A 17,885-nucleotide genomic window follows, 5' to 3' on the forward strand; every position below is an offset into this window, starting at 1 on the left:
TAAGAAAATCTTTACAAATCTTGTATCAGTTTTCTAATATTTTCCTTAAAACCAAACATAACCTTATTGGCAGGCTCTTTTTATCAAAGATGGGATATGCTTTAATAAATTGCTTTTTGCTAAGTACTGCTAGCCTGCTAGGAGAGCACCTTTGATCATAACTACGTTGATCAGTTGTCGAGAAAATTCTGATAAAGAAAAATTATTTGAGATTTGTGTTAATTTTGAGGTAAATTTTCTATATGTGGTTGGGGTTTTTTCATGACTCATAATTCATATCTCATTTTCTTAGAAGCCAAGAACAAATAAGACTAAGGCCCTGTTTGGATAGACTATTTTTATAAAGTATTGTCATACTTTTTAAAGTATAAAAATACCTCAGCTCGCTAATGCTAGAATCGGACTACCATCACTGATCGCAGACCCTGAAACTATCGGAAATCGTCATTAAAAGTACAAATGGACATACTTTTACCAAACAGAAAAGGGGGCTTCTGTTTCGAAAGGCATACTTTTCAATTTTTTTTTTGTACAAATGATTTTCAAAGCAAAATTACCAAAATAAAAGTATTTTATATATTTTATATTTTGACATTTTTAAATCAAACAGTGCCAAAATTCTTGGAATGTATTGGGATTTAGGGTTTTAAAGATGTTACTCAATCTTGTATGCTTCATTATCATTCTCTTTAGTGGGTTTTTACTTTTTCACCAGTGATGGATAATCATGAAAATTTGCATGGTTTTCAAAACCAGACGGTCGGACCGGAAAAACTGGGAAACAATCAGGTGACTAGTTCCATTTTTCCCTAAAACCCATTTTTTTCCAAAAATCATTGTTTTTGGTCAGAAAACCGCTGACCTAGGCGGTTAATCATTCAAACTGTTCAAACGGTTTTGACCATTTTTAATTTTTTTTGTTAGATCAAACTAACCATTTGGCTCAAATAGTCAGACCGTTCGACTCAGAAATCAGACCCCTGACCGGTTCGTTCTTCGAATCGGTTTTAAAAACCTTGAAACTTGTGTGCTTTTCTTTTCTTCTCTTCTCTTTTTTCTCATATCTCTTTTTACTTCATTATTTTTTGTGCCATTTGAACATGTTGATTTTGGGTTTTGCATTAAAACTCTTTGTTATCCATTACTTTGAGAGGGCTATTTAGGCAAACACCCTTATTTTTAAGAGGCACAAACTCCATCGTTACTCAGTATTTTTGCACCTATTATGAATTATTTTCAGAACTGCATTGAAGAAATTGTAATCAGGATTATAATAACGCTTGGTCTCTCTCTCTCTCTTAATATATGTGCACAATTATATCATATATACATAACAATATTAATTATATACATATACTAAAAATATGTAATTATATTGTGCTATAACAGATTTTTATTTTAGTTTCAATTTTTATATTAAAAATTAAGATTTGAGGCTATAAAAAAGGCATTTTTGGCAAAAACAGGCACCTTTGGGAACATGTAGGTCTCAAAAAGTTAGTTAGGAAAATAAAAAGATCACCCTAATTGGATATTCAAGTGCAAAGGTATGGCCTTCGGAAACTTGCAATTATGTTTAAAATTAATTCAAAACACCAGCTTCTTTTCTAAAACCGAGACCAGTTCACTGGTTTTTAGGTTGAACCATCCATTGACCAGACTGGCTAGGGGCCTAGGTCACGGTTCAAGGTCTGACCAAACAATCTGGTCCAGTTTTCTAAACAATGGTAGGGACCCATGCAATGTACATTCTTTGTCAAGAGAAATTGAAATAGAAGAAGCCTTATAACATTCCTTGGACTTGGTCTATCCAAAGTCCAACCTAAGCATTATCCTGGGTCATGTCTAGCTGATCCCACTACAATCCAAGTTGTACCCTAGTGAGAATGGCCAATCTCCCATGTATCCATTGCACAAAAAACCTAGTAAGTAATTTTAGTAGGCTTTCTAGTCTCAAAGGTTATAAATTGTTATAGAAGAATCTTAAAACAGTTAAAATTAATTCCAAAATTAATAAGTTTTAGAATTGCACACTTAATCTATGAATTTTACCAATATGGATGAACTGGAGACAAAATTATACACACCAGGCTGGGCTACCTATCATGAGTAAACACGCAAGTGTTCACACTGGGCTCCATCTAGGCCCCATCTGTACTGAACACTGGAGTGATAGGTAGTCCCGCCTGTTGTGTACAATTTTGTCTCCAGCCAAACCTGGCTCAAATTTTACTGCCAACCTTCTACTATGGATAATTGCTCCTTTGAGCTTAATATTCTAAATATTCCTATCAAATCTATATAAAGAGCGAAGAAAAAACTCATTGGAATTTTTTGGCACTATCCCCATAATTCTTCTTTTTTTTTTATAGAAACTCTCTATTTAAATTAAATATGGATGGTGCCTGCCAAGGCAATCCAAGCTTACGTTGAAGTGGAATTGGTGAGGTTGTAAGAAATAGTTTTGGTACATTCTGTTTTGTTTTTCATAACTTCCATGGTAAATGGTACATCTATTCTTACCAACATTCTTGCTGTTCATGATGGCCTCAAGCTTTGATATGCCAATTGCCAAATACGGACGTTTAAGTGGAAAGTTTTGCTAGGCAAGACTTCACAATCTTGGCAAACTAATTACTTGTTATGTGAGGTTAAGAGGACAAGTGCAGGTACTAATCTTGCTTTTCACCACTCTTGGGTTGAAGGAAACTAGTGTCTTGATTTTCTAGAAAATAAAGGTATTGGTAGAGTACACATCTGCGCCCCACAGTACATCTCCACTATCTATTGGGAACATCTCCCGATGATGACATCATCGGTTTTGATACTACCATTGGGAGGTGTTCTCAATACATGGCAGGGATGTGCTGTGGGGCGCCCCACAGATCTGAACTTGTATTGGTAAAGAGATTTATTAAGTAGTCACTAATCACTAATTCACTACCATGGTCCATGGAGAGTATTTCTAGCCCATTCAAGCATCTGCTTCATGAAGATAATTTAAGACTTCCTTTTTACGATTAGGTCAATGGTTGTTCTTTTCACTCTTTGTTGCTTTTCTTGTTCTAATTCCAACCCTATTGGAGGACATGCAGTCATGCATCCAACCAAAGGCATTTTATACAATAAATTTAAGGTTTCGGGTTAGGATTTAAGGGTTTAGACTTTAGACTATAGGGTTTAAGGTTTGGAGTTAGGGTTTTTAGGATTTAAGAGTTTAGACTTTAGAGTTTAACTTTTAAGGTTTAGGGTTTAATTTCAGGGTTTAAATCTGAAAACAAGAGGTGGCAGGACACATGTCCTCCAATAGGGTAGGAGCCAAGTATTGCCAATGACAGGTAAAACTAAGTATTGCCCAAGTACCAGATATATTCTTAACGTGCAGCTGCAACTTTCTGTGAGATGGGTGTGAGGAGGAAATCCAAAATCCAGACTCTGCTTGAAATAAACTTAAGCAACACAAAAAAAAAAAAAAGAAAAAAGGTCCAGAGAATTTTGAGAAATCTAGATAGGAGAGGTCCAGAGAACCCTCTTCTACTGGTTGGCACGTTCTTTGAGATATTAAGAATCAACGGTATAAAATGATACTTGAGATCAAACTTCTCAATTCTTTGCTCAAGATCAACTTGTTTTTTATTTGATCAGTCTGAAGATTTCTTTGTTCTTCCCATCTGTCGTTTCCTGTGTTGGTTGAGTATATGTTCCATAACTTCTGAGTAGTGCTTCTATTCTGTTCACCATATTCAAGGGGAACCTGAATGCATTTTTTGTGTTTTTTATCATGTTCTTTAGAAAGTATCTTCCCTTGTTTTCCTTTCTCATTATTTGGCTGGGCTCTTTCATTTAATACATGTTCTGGATGCAGCTTTTCATTGAAGTAACAAATTTTGGCTTCTAAATCGACTAGAGAAGAACTCTGGGGAGAAATTGACAGAGGATGAGTAAGGTGAGATGGTATTAGTCAAAAGTTATTCAGGAAGGTGATTAACAATTCAACATTCAACCAAACTGCAAGGCAACCACAATGGCAAGATCAATTGACGCTCAAACTCCATTCATTCATTCGACTCCCAATAACCTAACTTGCATAACATCCAAATATCCACAAGGTCCGATGAATTATGAATTGGACCTGACCATCCATAGATATGATCGCACTTGGGAACGAACTCGGATGGAGGTACATTCACTCCAAAATCCGATCCAATTACAGCTCTTGCAATTGTTTACAGAATAGGTAAATATTACAAGAATCAGAGTTGTCACGACCACGCTTTCAAGGAAACGACCAACAAAGAATGAGCAAGAAATACCCCAAACCCGAGAGTTCAACTCATTAAATTTTTTGGTTTGATTAAAAAAATGACATTGTAAAAACAAACGAAATAAATGCTTTAAAAGATGTATACTTTCACTCCCATAAGCCGGATCTAGGCAACTGCCAAGTGCTTAATCCTGTGGCACTTGAACAGAAACCAAAATATCCTCACAAGCTCTGCTATATAGTTTATTTCACTTCCAAAAGAAAAAACGAATCATATCATCCCACATTCAATGAATTTGGGTCCAAATAAAATCAAAAATCAAAAGAGAAAGGTGACCTAATATCCACTCAATCAGAATCTCTTTCTGATATTGCATGCTTTATGAAACACAATGGCAAAACAACAAAGAAAATCATGTTTTTGAAACCAAAAATTAAAAAAAAAAAAAAAAAAAAAAAAAAACTAAGAACTTCCGATTCTCCTTTGAAAAATAAATAAATAAAAGCTACACAACCAAGAATATGTTCTGCGTACTTTCAAAGTTTTCCATTTTAAGAAATAGTGGTTCTTCAAACCATCTAGGGGCACAATTTCCTAGAAATCACAAAAAGAACAATTCATGTCGCAGAACACCCCCAGAGTAGTAGAATTCAAACAACTGGTTTTTTCACTTAGCGACTAAAGAACTTTACCGAATGGTTTTCATGTTTATATTACATTACAATCAGAAAAAAGTCAAAAATAAAACAACAGCAAGATCCTCTTCATTGTCAACATATACCCAGCAACAAAACTTTTGGGAGTTAACGATAGCTCATCAATGTTTTTCTCTCTCAACTCGCAGATGGAGGTGGAGCATTGGAAGGTGGAGGTGGTGGCATGGACATTTGAGGTGGAGGCATAGGTCTCCCAACCATTTGCTGCGGAGGTGGAGCTAGGCGCCAAACAGGTGGTGGTGCACTCACCCCCATGGGAGGTGGTGGTGGCCTTGAAAGTCCTGCTGCATGTGGTGGGGGAGGTGGTGGGATATTAGGTGGTGGTGGTCTGACAGGAGGTCTGAACTGCTGAAGTGGAGGTGGCATGACAGGTGGCCCTTGGCCCTGTTGCTGTGGCTGACCTGTCCAAGTTGGTGGGCCTGATAGCTGCATAGGAGGTGGAAAGGCCCCTCCTTGTGGAGGGGGAGGGCGAATTGCTGGAATTTGTGCCGGTGGAATAGGACCATTGGCAAAAGGGCGAGGAGGTACTGGAGTCCCCATTGTACCATTGGCCGGAGGACCAGAAGGGAGTGTGGGAGGTCCAGTTGCAAACATAGTATGGGGCCTATTCTTCTGTGCACTAGGATTGCTCGCGGCCAAAACTCTCTCTGCAGTTTATTAGCAAACATAAGCAGCATTATTTAAACAAAATATTTAAAACACAAATTGATATGGTAAATTTGATATGGAAAACCAATAAATGAATCATTTGCACCAGCTCATATGGTAAATTCAGCATGATGAGAGGCCTAACATTAAGGTCAAGGCAATAAACAGAAGATCCATACCTGCCGGAGTACCATGACGCTCCCCTTTGGTATCTTTCTTGTATGCATAAGACACTGTTATTTGGCGATTGCAAAGATACTGACCATTCATTGCCTGCAGAAACAGGAAAAACAAAATGAGAATACACTACTTCAGATGGTTTGCTGTTGAACAAGACAAGGACAACTAGGTTTCACTCAACCTAATCAAGAAGAAAGGCATAACTGTTGATGGGACAAGGGTTCAATTTTATGTTCATCCTGAGACATCATTTCTTTTCAAGTAAAGATCAAGAACCACCAAAGTAAAACTGCACAAACAAAATAGAATTACCTCAATAGCTGCATCAGAAGCCTCAAAGGAATCATAGCTAACAAAACCAAAACCACGAGAATTTCCGGTTTCAGGATCTCTCATTATCTGAAACAGGACAAAAGTCATACATCAGAACTCAATTAGATATTTAGATTGATGTATCACTGATCAATACACAATGGTTAATACGTAAGCAAAATTAATGAGAAAAACCAGGCATATTTAGATTGAAACACATAACTAGTAATGAAGTGCATTTTTGAATGAACCCTTGAAGGTATGGCAACATTCAAAATGAAATGCAACTAAGGGTGCATGAACAACGCTCAAAGTATCAATACTCTTGATAAGGAAAAATGTGTATCCAGAGTCCCTATCAATGTTTAATAAAGTTGAAATAACCCAATTCTTCAAAATTAGAGTATCAGTGGGTTCAAAATTAATATGTATCATATGAGAATTGGGATTTGCTCCTCAAAGATGCACCTCACACCAACCCCACAGGCACATCCCACCATGCATTGGGAACATCTCCCATGAATAATAACACAAGTATGGTAGATGCTCAACATACGGTTGGGGTGTGTTGTGAGGTTGGTGTGAGGAGCAGATCCGGACTCATCATATGATACCTTGAACCTTGTTCATGAAGCTTGGAGTAAAACAGCTGATAAAAAAAAAGCTTTGGAGTAAAACAGCTGATAAAAAAAAATATTTGGAGTAAAACAAAGTTGTAATCATACTTAAATGGTTCAGTGCTTTAATAAAGATAGCTTCAATACCAGGTTCATTGACCACAATTCTCAACTTCAGCAGAAACCTGGTTCACTACAAGTTTCTATAATTTGTGTGTTTTAAGTACCGACTTTTTCTTCATTAGTTCATTTATTAGGCAAAACATTTGATCGAGGGATTGCCAAACCATATTTTAAGAACTCCTTTAGAGATGCCCATATTCCAAATTACCAGATGGAAGCATATTCAATCTGGATTCGAAAGACCCCCCCTCCCACTATTCCCGTGTTTAGAAATCAAAACCAACCATTGAATAGTTCACAAGTGAAACATCTTCTAATAGAAACAGATCTAGGCTGAATGGTTGTAACACAGACTCCACTAAAAGAGAATTTTAGCAATTATTTCAAAGATTACCTGAGGTGATGGGACGGAAGTTTCTAGGATTGAAAGCCCCCACCATTTCAGGGATTTGGGCTATAAAAATTGCATTCAAACCCTTGCAAATTCCTCCAAAAAATAACTTAAAAACTTTTATCAATTCAATTGACACATTATTTTAAATATTCTTAGAAAACAAAGGAACAATCAAGGCAAGGCTTTGTCCATATCAGAGATTGCCTTAAGAAATTTTATGGGAAACAAGGTAACAACAGGATAGCATATTTTCATGATAATGGAACAACTGTCAGCTCACCCAAGTATGAAGATGCTGAAAGATTGCCAACTGGAGCCGATTTCTGGACAACATTGAACCTAGTAACTAATGAAGTTTAACTTGTCTCATTGTATTTTGTATTTTAAATGTTTCTAATAGTAGAATGAATATTCAAGTAAAATAAGAAAGGAGAGAGAGAGAGAGTACAACCTTAGCTGACAAAAAAGCACCTAGATGAATGAATGGACAAAAAGCTCCCCACCATCACAACTCCATCAAATGACTCCAAACTCTTTCACAGAACAATCACCAATAGGAAAAGTACAACAACCATAACCAACCCCTTTCCAGCCCAATTATTGCTAGGAAAATAATGAGCCCCATACTCCTCCAAAAGAAATCAACAGCAACAACAAAGAAGCCAAAAGAAAAGGCAAAGGATCATCAAGTGGAACACAAACCAACTCTTCATCTCACCTACTCTAATGGCACCACCCCATTAAACACCTTTAACTTCCTCTAAATTCTTACCTCCCAACTACTACTTAAGACTGTCTTCACCTCCACCATAGCACCTTATCAGTCTCATACCACCTGATTCAACACCTTCAACAGTTCAACTTCCTCTCGCCTCCCAACCAAGGTTGACAGTATCAATATGCCCCTCCAATAGCACCACCCCATTAAACAGCTTTAACTTCTCTCAAGTCTCACCTCCCAACCAAGGTTCACAGTATCAATATGCCCCTCCAATAGCACCACCCCATTAAACACCTTTAACTTCTCTCAAGTCTCACCTCCCAGCTACTACTTAAGACTGTCCTCGCCTCCTCCATAGAACCTTATCAGTCTCATACCACGATTCAACACCTTCAACCTCCTCTTTCTCACCTCCAACCAAGGTTCACAGTATCGATATGATATGCTGGAATGTGCGTAATGGAACTTTTAACCTTGTGCATCCCATTTTTTTAGTTTGTTTTTTTTTTTCTTTCAAAAATAGGTCAGGGGTAGGTCGTAGGCTGTCTATACCCTGAAATGGATCAAAAGGACAAAACACCTATGCTTCGCATATCAGTGACCTACCAAAATGATACGTATTGGCATTGCAAAACTTTGAACCTTTCTCCCAACTACTAGTTAAGGCTGTCATCTGATAACTGAAACTTCTCAGTATGAGAAAATTAAGATTTTCCATTCTCTCCTTCTCAAGCTTCCTAATTCCTAAACACCTCCTTCCCACAACCTCACCTAAAAAGAATACCTCTATTTCTTTTCCAGTTTCAGTTTTAGGTTAAATTTCTTCACCTGTTCCTGTAATCATATTTTCTGTTTGAGCTATCCATATGCCTCTGAAAAACATCATTCATCTTTCTATAAGCTAAGTTGAGCAGGGTATGAAATACAAATTACCAAATATCATTTCCCTAATTTAATAATGCATAAGTGTATGTTCTCTTGCTTAATTGCTTTTTTTGGGGTGATTAGCTTAATTGCTTTATGAAATCCAAGATGCTTCAGTATGCTTTATCATGTAAAAAATTCATTAATTAGCTATGCATTAGCACAAATCAAATTGACAGTGTTGAGTATGTTTTCATATGCCATGCTGCCTTGTAATTATTCTGCCATATACCAATGTTTTGTTGAAATGTTACTGTGTTTTATTTTCTGATACAATGCAACCTTCAAGCATATGTCAAATTTGCCAACATACTTAAAGAAAGTACAAAACACAAGCACCTAGGGTTGTTTTATCATCATGGAAAATAAGCACTTAGGTATGTTCACAACATGTAAATGAGAATTGTATACACAACAGGAAGTTACAGCCAGGAAATATGTCTGCTAAAACTGCAAATTAGGAAAGAATGAATCTGATAAAGCCAAGAGAGGAAAGGTACAAAATTAACAAGTTCTCAAATCTCAACATTCAAGTAAGAACTCAATGCCTAACAGAAAGTTACAGCCAGGAAATATCCCCAATTAAAACTGCAAATAAGGAAACAAAGAATGTGATAAGGCCAAGAGAGGAAAAGTGATAAAACTGCAAATTAGGAAAGAATGAATCTGATAAAGCCAAGAGAGGAAAGGTACAAAATTAACAAGTTCTCAAATCTCAACATTCAAGTAAGAACTCAATGCCTAACAGAAAGTTATAGCCAGGAAATATCCCCAACTAAAACTGCAAATAAGGAAACAAAGAATGTGATAAGGCCAAGAGAGGAAAGGCACAAAATTAACAAGTAATGCCTATGAAGAATTCACAGCAACGTAACCTTTGGATTTGTGACAATGACTCCAAAGGCACTGAAAGTGTCATACAAAAGCTTTTCATCCACATCCTGCAAAAGAATATCAGGGTCAAACTCAAGTATTAAAGCCAAGTCAGTTGCAGGTAAAAGGCCTGATAAAATCTTACAGGGTCAAGGTTTCCAACAAAAAGATTTGCTCCAACATCCAAGCTCTTCTTGTCTTGGGAAGCCTGCATGACATTGAAATTTGTCAAGTAATACAGTGAAGAAATTCTTGGGTGAGCTTGCATTAATTTATCTTTTTATAGATTGCTCGGCAGCAGAAATGTGGATTTTATTGAGTAAATAAGGTTGCAACAGTTCATAGACTGATAAAGCATTTCCCTTAATCCTAAACATAGGATAAGAGGGAAAAACAGGCAGTCCTGACATGTACATGGATTTGAGATTACATTACAATTGGACATGGTTGGACTCAAAGAAGTGCTCTAAACAGAGTAAGATATGCATCAATAAAAATCAAACTGATGTAAGGATGTAATGTAGTCTATGACTCTATGTAGATTGTAAAACAACAACTCTAATACCAATTGATGTAGAATCAAAAGCTTTGATACCAACTGATGTAAAACTACTATAACACAAGGGAGAGTGTACAGAAGTATTAATTAACTAGAACAAGGTATAAAGATGACTCTGGGATAATGGTATGGATCATTGAGAACTACAGATTCTCCACAAGACCGAAAATATAGAAAATTCATTGCCCTTTAAGCCTTTACCAAGAAAATCTTGTTGGTGGCCCCGCACCTTTTAGATTTGAAAACATGTGGCTAGAAGTTCCAAACTTTTTGCAAAGGGTAAAAGAATGGTGGTCAGAAGATGGGATTAGGGCTAGAAACAAAGTGGTGAGATTCTCTAAGAAACTGAAAAGACTGAAGGAAAAGATCAAGGAGTGGAACAAAGAGGAATTTGGAAAACTTGAGGTCATAAAGGAGGCCAGGAAAGAGTGTGGGGTGGAGGATAGAATAGGAAGATGAAACTTAAAGTGCAATTGGATGAGATTCTAAGAAAAGAAGAGATTTCCTGGAGGCAAAAATCTAGATGTAAATGGCATCTGGAAGGGGATGAAAATACTAGTTTTTTCCACTCTCTAGCAAATGGGAGAAGACGGAAAAACCAAATTTCCAATGTAGAGGTGGATGGAAGAGTGATAACTGCAAAAGAGGAAATTGAAAGATGCTTTGTGGATCACTTTAAGTCAATCCTAGCATCCTCTAATGAAAACATGGCAGAATTGGGAGATTTACAGTGGGACAGAATGCCAGAATCCGAAGTTAACCTCCTAGAAAGAGCCTTCACTGTTGAAGAGATACATGAAGCAATATTCTCGATGGATAGATCTAAAGCACCGGGGGCTAGATGGATTTTCAATGGCTTTCCATCAGGATTGTTGGGAAATTTTGAAAGATGAATTAATGGATGTATTTGTGGAGTTCTATCAAGAAGGAAAATTATCGCCTAGAGCAAATGCAACTTTTGTTGCTTTAGTGCCAAAAAAGGAGGCCAAAACCCCTAAGGATTACAAACCGATAAGTCTTGTGGGTAGCTTGTATAAAATCATTGCTAAAGTCCCGGGCTGGTAGGTTGAAGACTGCACTGCCCTATATTATCTCTCAGAACCAAGGAGCTTTTGTACAGGGGAGACAAATTGTGGATCAAATTTTAGTGGAAAATGAGTGTGTGGCAGCTAAGAGAAAACAAGGTGACAAAGGTTTGATTTGTAAATTGGACCTTGAAAAAGCTTATGATATGGTGGATTGGTCCTTCTTGTTGAATTTAATGGAAAAGATGGAGCTAGGTGAAAGATGGAGGATGTGGATTAAAGAATGTATTAGCTCAACACATTTTTCTATTCTGATGAATGGGGTGGCAAAGGATTTCTCCCAAGCTAAAAGAGGACTAAGACAGGGTGACCCCTTATCTCTATTCTTATTCACCTTTGTGGCTGAGGTTTTGAGTAGACAAATCACCAAAGCTTATCAAGAAAACCAGTTTAAAGGTTGGAGAATGGGTAGATCAGAAGTGGTGGTGTCTCATTTGCAATTTGCTGATGACATAATTATTTTCTGTGAAAGTTGTGATGAAGCCAGTTTAAGGAATCTGAAAAGATTGGTGGATGAATTTCAGCAGAACTCCAAATTGAAAGCCAATTGGAGAAAAACATGTGTAGTCGGAATCAACATTGAAGGGGGGGATATCCAAGCCATGACAAATCTGCTTGGTTGTGAAGTGAAAAATTGGCCTCTGGAATACTTGGGAATGCCCTGGGTGGGAATCCGAAAGCTAAAAGCTTCTGAAAACCGGTGGTAGAGAGGTTCATGAAGAAGTTGGCAATGTGGAAGAAATTATATTTCCTTGGGGGGAAGAATCACCTTGATAAAATCAACCCTTGCAAACCTTCCCACTCACTTCCTTTCCACCTTTAAGATCCCAGTGAAAATAGCTAGGAAATTGGAGAAGATTATGAGGGACTTTTTGTGGAAGCCAGGTGAAGAAAAGAAAGATCGTTTAGTGAAATGGGAGCAAGTTTGTTACCCTAAGAACCAAGGTGGATTAGGTATGGGGAACCTAATAAAGAGAAAGAAGGCCCTCCTAGGAAAATGGCTATGGAGATTCCCTTGTTTGGAAGAAAGGTTGTGGCACAGGGTCATTAAAAGCTTACATGGTGATGCAGATAATGGTTGGGATGCAAAATTAGCCCCCAATGCAGCTCCATCCTCTCCGTGGAAGGCAACCTTTGAGGTATATCCAACTTTTCTTCAATTTATCAGGTTTGATGTTGGTTGTGGTAACAAAGTTTTATTCTAGGAAGACCTTTGGGTTGGGGATGTGCCTCTTATGTTCAATTTCCCAGACCTCTACTCTTTATCAAACTATAAAAACAAGCCTGTTGCTAGGTTTGATGTGCTTTCAGAATCAGGGATCTCTTGGGATTTTGGCTTTAGAAGAGGGTTGAGGGAAAATGAGTGTGAGTCTCTAGTGCTGTTGATTTAAACACTTAAGAGGGTCTACTTGGGCCAATCTATAGCTGATTGTAGAGTGTGGTCCCCAACTTCTGATGGTTTATTTTCCTGTGCATCTTTCTTTGGTTTGCTCACTCATATTAACCCTATGGGGGTGAGAGAGAAATTTGGACTAAACTGATCCCTCCAAAAGTACAAGCTTTCTGTTGGGAAGTGTTCCTAGGGAAGGTAAACACTTGTGATGTGCTACAGAAAAGGAGGCCAAACAATTGCCTCTCTCCTCATGTGTGTGTCCTTTGTTTGGGATGTGGTGAAACTCTAACCCACTTACTATTATCCTGCTCTTTTGCTTCTGGTATTTGGAATGTTGTTTGTTCTCTCTTTGGATGCAGATGGACTCCCCCACAGGATGTGGTAAGTCTACTCAGCCCCTCTTTCCTGTGTCAACGGAAGAAAAGGGGAAAATGTAAATGAAAGGCAATGAGAGCAGCTACAGTATGGACTATTTGGGAGGAAAGAAACCTAAGAATCTTTTCAGGAAAAAGCAAAACAATGGAGGAAGTTATTGAAGCCATAAAAATTAGAACTGCGCATTGGGTGAAGACCATGGAGATATTTAGAAACTACTCCACGAATGAGATACTAAGGAATTGGGCTGAAATAGCACAAACAGATGTACCCAAAGTTCTTGTAAGCATGTAATGGAAGCCACCAGCACAGAACAAACTAAAACTGAATTTTTATGGGAGTTCTCTTGGCAACTCTGGAAGGGCAGGCATAGGAGGTGTGTTTAGAAATTATCTTGGTGTGGTGGTGGCATTCTACTCTGAACCAACAGGTTATAGTGACTCAATACATGCTGAATCTCTAGCCCTACTTCAAGGTCTAAAGATGGCTGAGCAGATAAGAACAACAGACTTAGAAATTGAAGGAGACTCTCTATTGGTCACCTCTTGGGCCAAAAACATCACATCAGCACCTTGGAAGCTCAAGTTTATTTTCAGAGAAATTGACAAACTTGCAAGGAAGTTCAACTCTCAGTTTGGTTGGATTAAAAGGGATGCAAATGGGATGGCGGATACCCTAGCAAAACAAGGGGCAAATAGATCTTCATTGTATTGGGCAGAATTGTAACTGATTGCTGGAGATTGCAATTTCCTATGCAATCTTTAGCTATTGTATCTTAATCTCTCTGTTATTAATGAAAGATTTTACTGATAAAAAAAAGGCATTTTTGGTACTTAGGGTTCTACATTGAGTTTTAGAATGAACTTAAATATGACAACGTTTGGCAGAAAATGATAAAAATTGCTGTGAAAGCAATTCACTGCAAGCCAATCCCACCTAAAATCAAGGCTTTTGTTGGGATTGGTTGCAGGTGGACCCCCAAAAGGAGCATGAGAGGCTTATTTGAAAATTCTTTTCCTCCCCTCCAAAAATAAATAAATAAATAGAGAAAAGCTCTTATGGAGAAGAACTAGGGCTGCCAGCCTGCCATCCTTTGATCACTTTGGGAGGAGAGAAATGCTAGAATTTTCAAGGAAACTTCACCTGAAGAGGCTTAATTGAGAATATTAAAATTAAGGACATCCAGTGTTAAAACACTACCTATATTTTACTTTTTCTTCGTAGATAATTTAATTTGAGAACAGAAATATATTGCCTCTTCCACTTCCTCATCTTTTATACCAACTATGTACTCTTGTCTCCATATGAAATCCTGGGCAATCTAGAAGTATTGCTGAATTCCAAGCTGTATTACATATGATTGCTTTATACTCGGATCCTGCAGTAGTAGAGCACTCCATTGATGCTGAATCCCAAGCTGTATTACAAGGGATACAGATTGCTAGAGACCTGATTGTTGACAGATTGCTCAATGAGGGGGATTTTTTTTGGGTAAGTATTCAATGAAGAGGATCTAAGTTCATAATTGGTTGACAGGGAGGCAGGCTGTTATGGGCCCGAGAATAGGATCTCGTCACGGGTCGGTCCACGGGGAAAACCTCCTGTTTTCCCTTGTTCTTCCCTGCTCTTGATGAACCTATCTTGGTGCCCTAATGGTGATTTGTCCAAGAGATCACCTAACTCTCCTTGCTCTCTTTCTTGACTGAAATTTTCGATGATTTTATTCAATATTCTCAGCTCCTTAAATAGGAGATTACAAGAGATAAGAGTCCTACTTTTAGGAAGACTCCTTGCTAATTAGGAAGACTCCCTACTAATCTATCCTACTGAACTGATAAGATAAGATAAGACAAGACTCTCTTAATCTATCCTACTGATAAAATAAGATAAGACTCCCTACTAATCCATACTACTGAACTGATAAGATAAGAACACTGAATAGATAAGACTCCTACTGATCCCTACTACTGAAAGCAGATAAGGTAAGAATACTAAATAGATATGATAGGATGAGAACACTAAATTGCTGCTGCTGAGAACACTAAATTATTGCTGCTGCTGCTGCACTAAACTACTGCTGCTGCTGCCGGCGTCCACATCATTACTCCCCTCCTAGACTACGAGCTTGTCCTCAATCTCGAATTCAGGATGGGTGTCTTGAAACATAGTCAAAGGAATCCTGGATAGGTGGAATGATTTTGCCCTCCTGCATCGGGTTCCAATGAAGAGGGTTCATCCTCAGACAGCTGCAGTGAGATACCAAGATTTGACCATGCGTAGCTGCATTCTTTGCCGCAGGCAACTGCAGCCTTAAGGTACTTCTGAGATGTCTTGAACTGTAGAGTACAAAGATTGTGAACGCCAGGCTGGTGCCACTGAACTGCATCATCTGGATCCTCTTCTATTGCCTGTTTTAGTGTGTACAGAGCTCGCTCTTCCACTTCCATCAAATCATTATGTCTAGTTTCAAACGTTGCTGCAATTTCATGCTGAGCCTTGTGAACCATGGCAAGTCCTGCCCATTCTATCCGAAGCTCATGTTGCAAAGTCCCCTTCTCTGAGTATTGAAGCCATTTCATTCACAACCTATGAAAGTTGTTCAGTGGGATCTTGAGACCTTTCTACATCCTTGATACGATGAAGCGCAACAGCATATCGAGTTGATATGCAATTAGGCTCCAGCTTTGCTGCCTTCTCCAAGCACTTTCCAACACTTCTATGATCACCAGTCAAATAGTATGCATTAGCAAGATTCACCCAGATATGTGCAGCCCTAGGATCTGATTTGACTGCAGCTAACAAACACTCTTTTGCAACATTTGCAGCCGCAACATGAGGCATACAAGCTCCTTCACCAGCAATGACGACCTTGGAGTAGTTGCTCTTATTCTTCTTTGAACTCTCGTCGATGGAATCACCGATGATGCCGGATTCCTGCTTAATCGGAACATTCTGGGTGTTGCTAACCTGCGCTAGGGCAACGACCTGCTGCTCGCCGGATGATTCTGCCATGTCTGGCTGGCGGCCGGTTGTGGTTGCAGCCCCTTCCGGGTTCCTTTCCTTGCTGGAAAAGTACAACTCCATCAAGCACCTTAATTCTCGGACGTCGTCCTTGATCTCACGCACCCCCTTTCTGTTTTCCACAAGTTTGTGTGCCAGATCATGAACCCTAGACGTCAATTGCTCAAAGTCACCCATGATACCTTGCTTTGATACCAAATTGTTATGGGCCCGAGAATAGGATCTCGGCACGGGTCGGTCCACGGGGAAAACCTCCTGTTTTCCCTTGTTCCTCCCTGCTCTTGATGAACCTATCTTGGTGCCCTAATGGTGATTTGTCCAAGAGATCACCTAACTCTTTCTTGACTGAAATTTTTGATGATTTTATTCAATATTCTCAGCTCCTTAAATAGGAGATTACAAGATATAAGAATCCTACTTTTAGGAAGACTCATTGCTAATTAGGAAGACTCCCTACTAATCTATCCTACTGAACTGATAAGATAAGATAAGATAAGATAAGACTCTTAATCTATCCGATTGATAAAATACGATAAGACTCCCTACTAATCCATACTACTGAACTGATAAGATAAGAACACTGAATAGATAAGACTCCTACTGATCCCTACTACTGAAAGCAGATAAGGTAAGAATACTGAATGGATAAGATAGGATGAGAACACTAAATTGCTGCTGCTGAGAACACTAAATTACTGCTTCTGCTGCACTAAATTACTGCTTCTGCTGCCGGCGTCCACATCACAGGCAATCTTGATATTTAAGTGGTTGACTACAAATGTGGTTGTAACTTGCAAGGATTCAGTGGGAACAGCAAATGGGATGGCAGTTCTGTTTGGGAAATCTTGATTGTATACATTTCTCTTATTGAATAATTAATAAAATCTTCTACTGCTTACCAAAATAAAATTATTGGCAGTTCTTTAATGGTTAAGAATTGGAAGGGATCAACACTTTAGCCAATTGGTAGTAGAGGGAGATTCAAGGATTGTTATTAGTTGGCTCAACAACAGAGTGACCTTGACAATATATATATATATATATATATATATATATATATATATATATATATATATATATATATAATGAGAAATCAAGCACCTTGCTAAAGAGTTGAAATCAACATTCAGCTGAATTCAAAGAAAAAAAAATAACTCTTTGGAAGATGGACTGGCAGAGCTCAACTGTTTTGGGGGATTAATTCTAGGAGGATGATTAGTATACCCTGATTTAAGTGGATTGTGGATTGGGTGGCATTGCTAGACTAAACTGACAGGTGCAAATCTAGATTTACTGTATACAACACAATTCTTTTCATAAATCCAACTATTAATGAAAATGAAAATGGCTAGAAGGGGAAGTATCAGTTTTCCATAGAAGCCTGAATAAGTTATCTGGATCAATTTCAGTCACTTGGGGATGTTAGATGAACTCTTTCATTGATGAATCCTTGGATGTTAAGAACCACTCAATTGGGTGGGTAGGGCTCTAGGGCATAAGAATCATTCCCCCTTCTTAACATAAGCTATAAAAACTCAAATAAACTCCATAGTCACCACATTTTTGCACTTGCAAGAAATATATAAAACACTATAGGGTCAGCTTAAGTCTTTAAACTAAGAAAACTTAAAACTACAATTCTGTCATAAATGACTTTGAAACTTCAACTCAAACCAACC

At 38.1% G+C, this 17,885-nt stretch overlaps 1 protein-coding gene across 1 annotated transcript in view; it reads right to left on the reverse strand.

Moving 5' to 3' along the window:
- Positions 1–4,787: 4,787 nt before the first annotated feature.
- The window catches only part of EMB2444 (RNA-binding (RRM/RBD/RNP motifs) family protein), a 63,201-nt gene continuing 50,103 nt past the window's right edge, over positions 4,788–17,885 (reverse strand). The window contains exons 8-12 of the mRNA XM_088957809.1: positions 9,919–9,981; positions 9,776–9,841; positions 6,122–6,208; positions 5,809–5,902; positions 4,788–5,628 (exon numbers count right to left, since the gene is read on the reverse strand). Coding sequence (XP_088813935.1) covers positions 5,099–5,628; positions 5,809–5,902; positions 6,122–6,208; positions 9,776–9,841; positions 9,919–9,981 — 840 coding nt within the window. The 3' untranslated portion in view covers positions 4,788–5,098. The remainder of the gene's footprint in view (positions 5,629–5,808; positions 5,903–6,121; positions 6,209–9,775; positions 9,842–9,918; positions 9,982–17,885) is intronic.

The sequence above is a fragment of the Nelumbo lutea genome, chromosome 8, assembly GCF_056320005.1.
Source record: "Nelumbo lutea isolate HS-2025 chromosome 8, American lotus-T2T, whole genome shotgun sequence".
NCBI classification, from domain to species: domain Eukaryota; kingdom Viridiplantae; phylum Streptophyta; class Magnoliopsida; order Proteales; family Nelumbonaceae; genus Nelumbo; species Nelumbo lutea.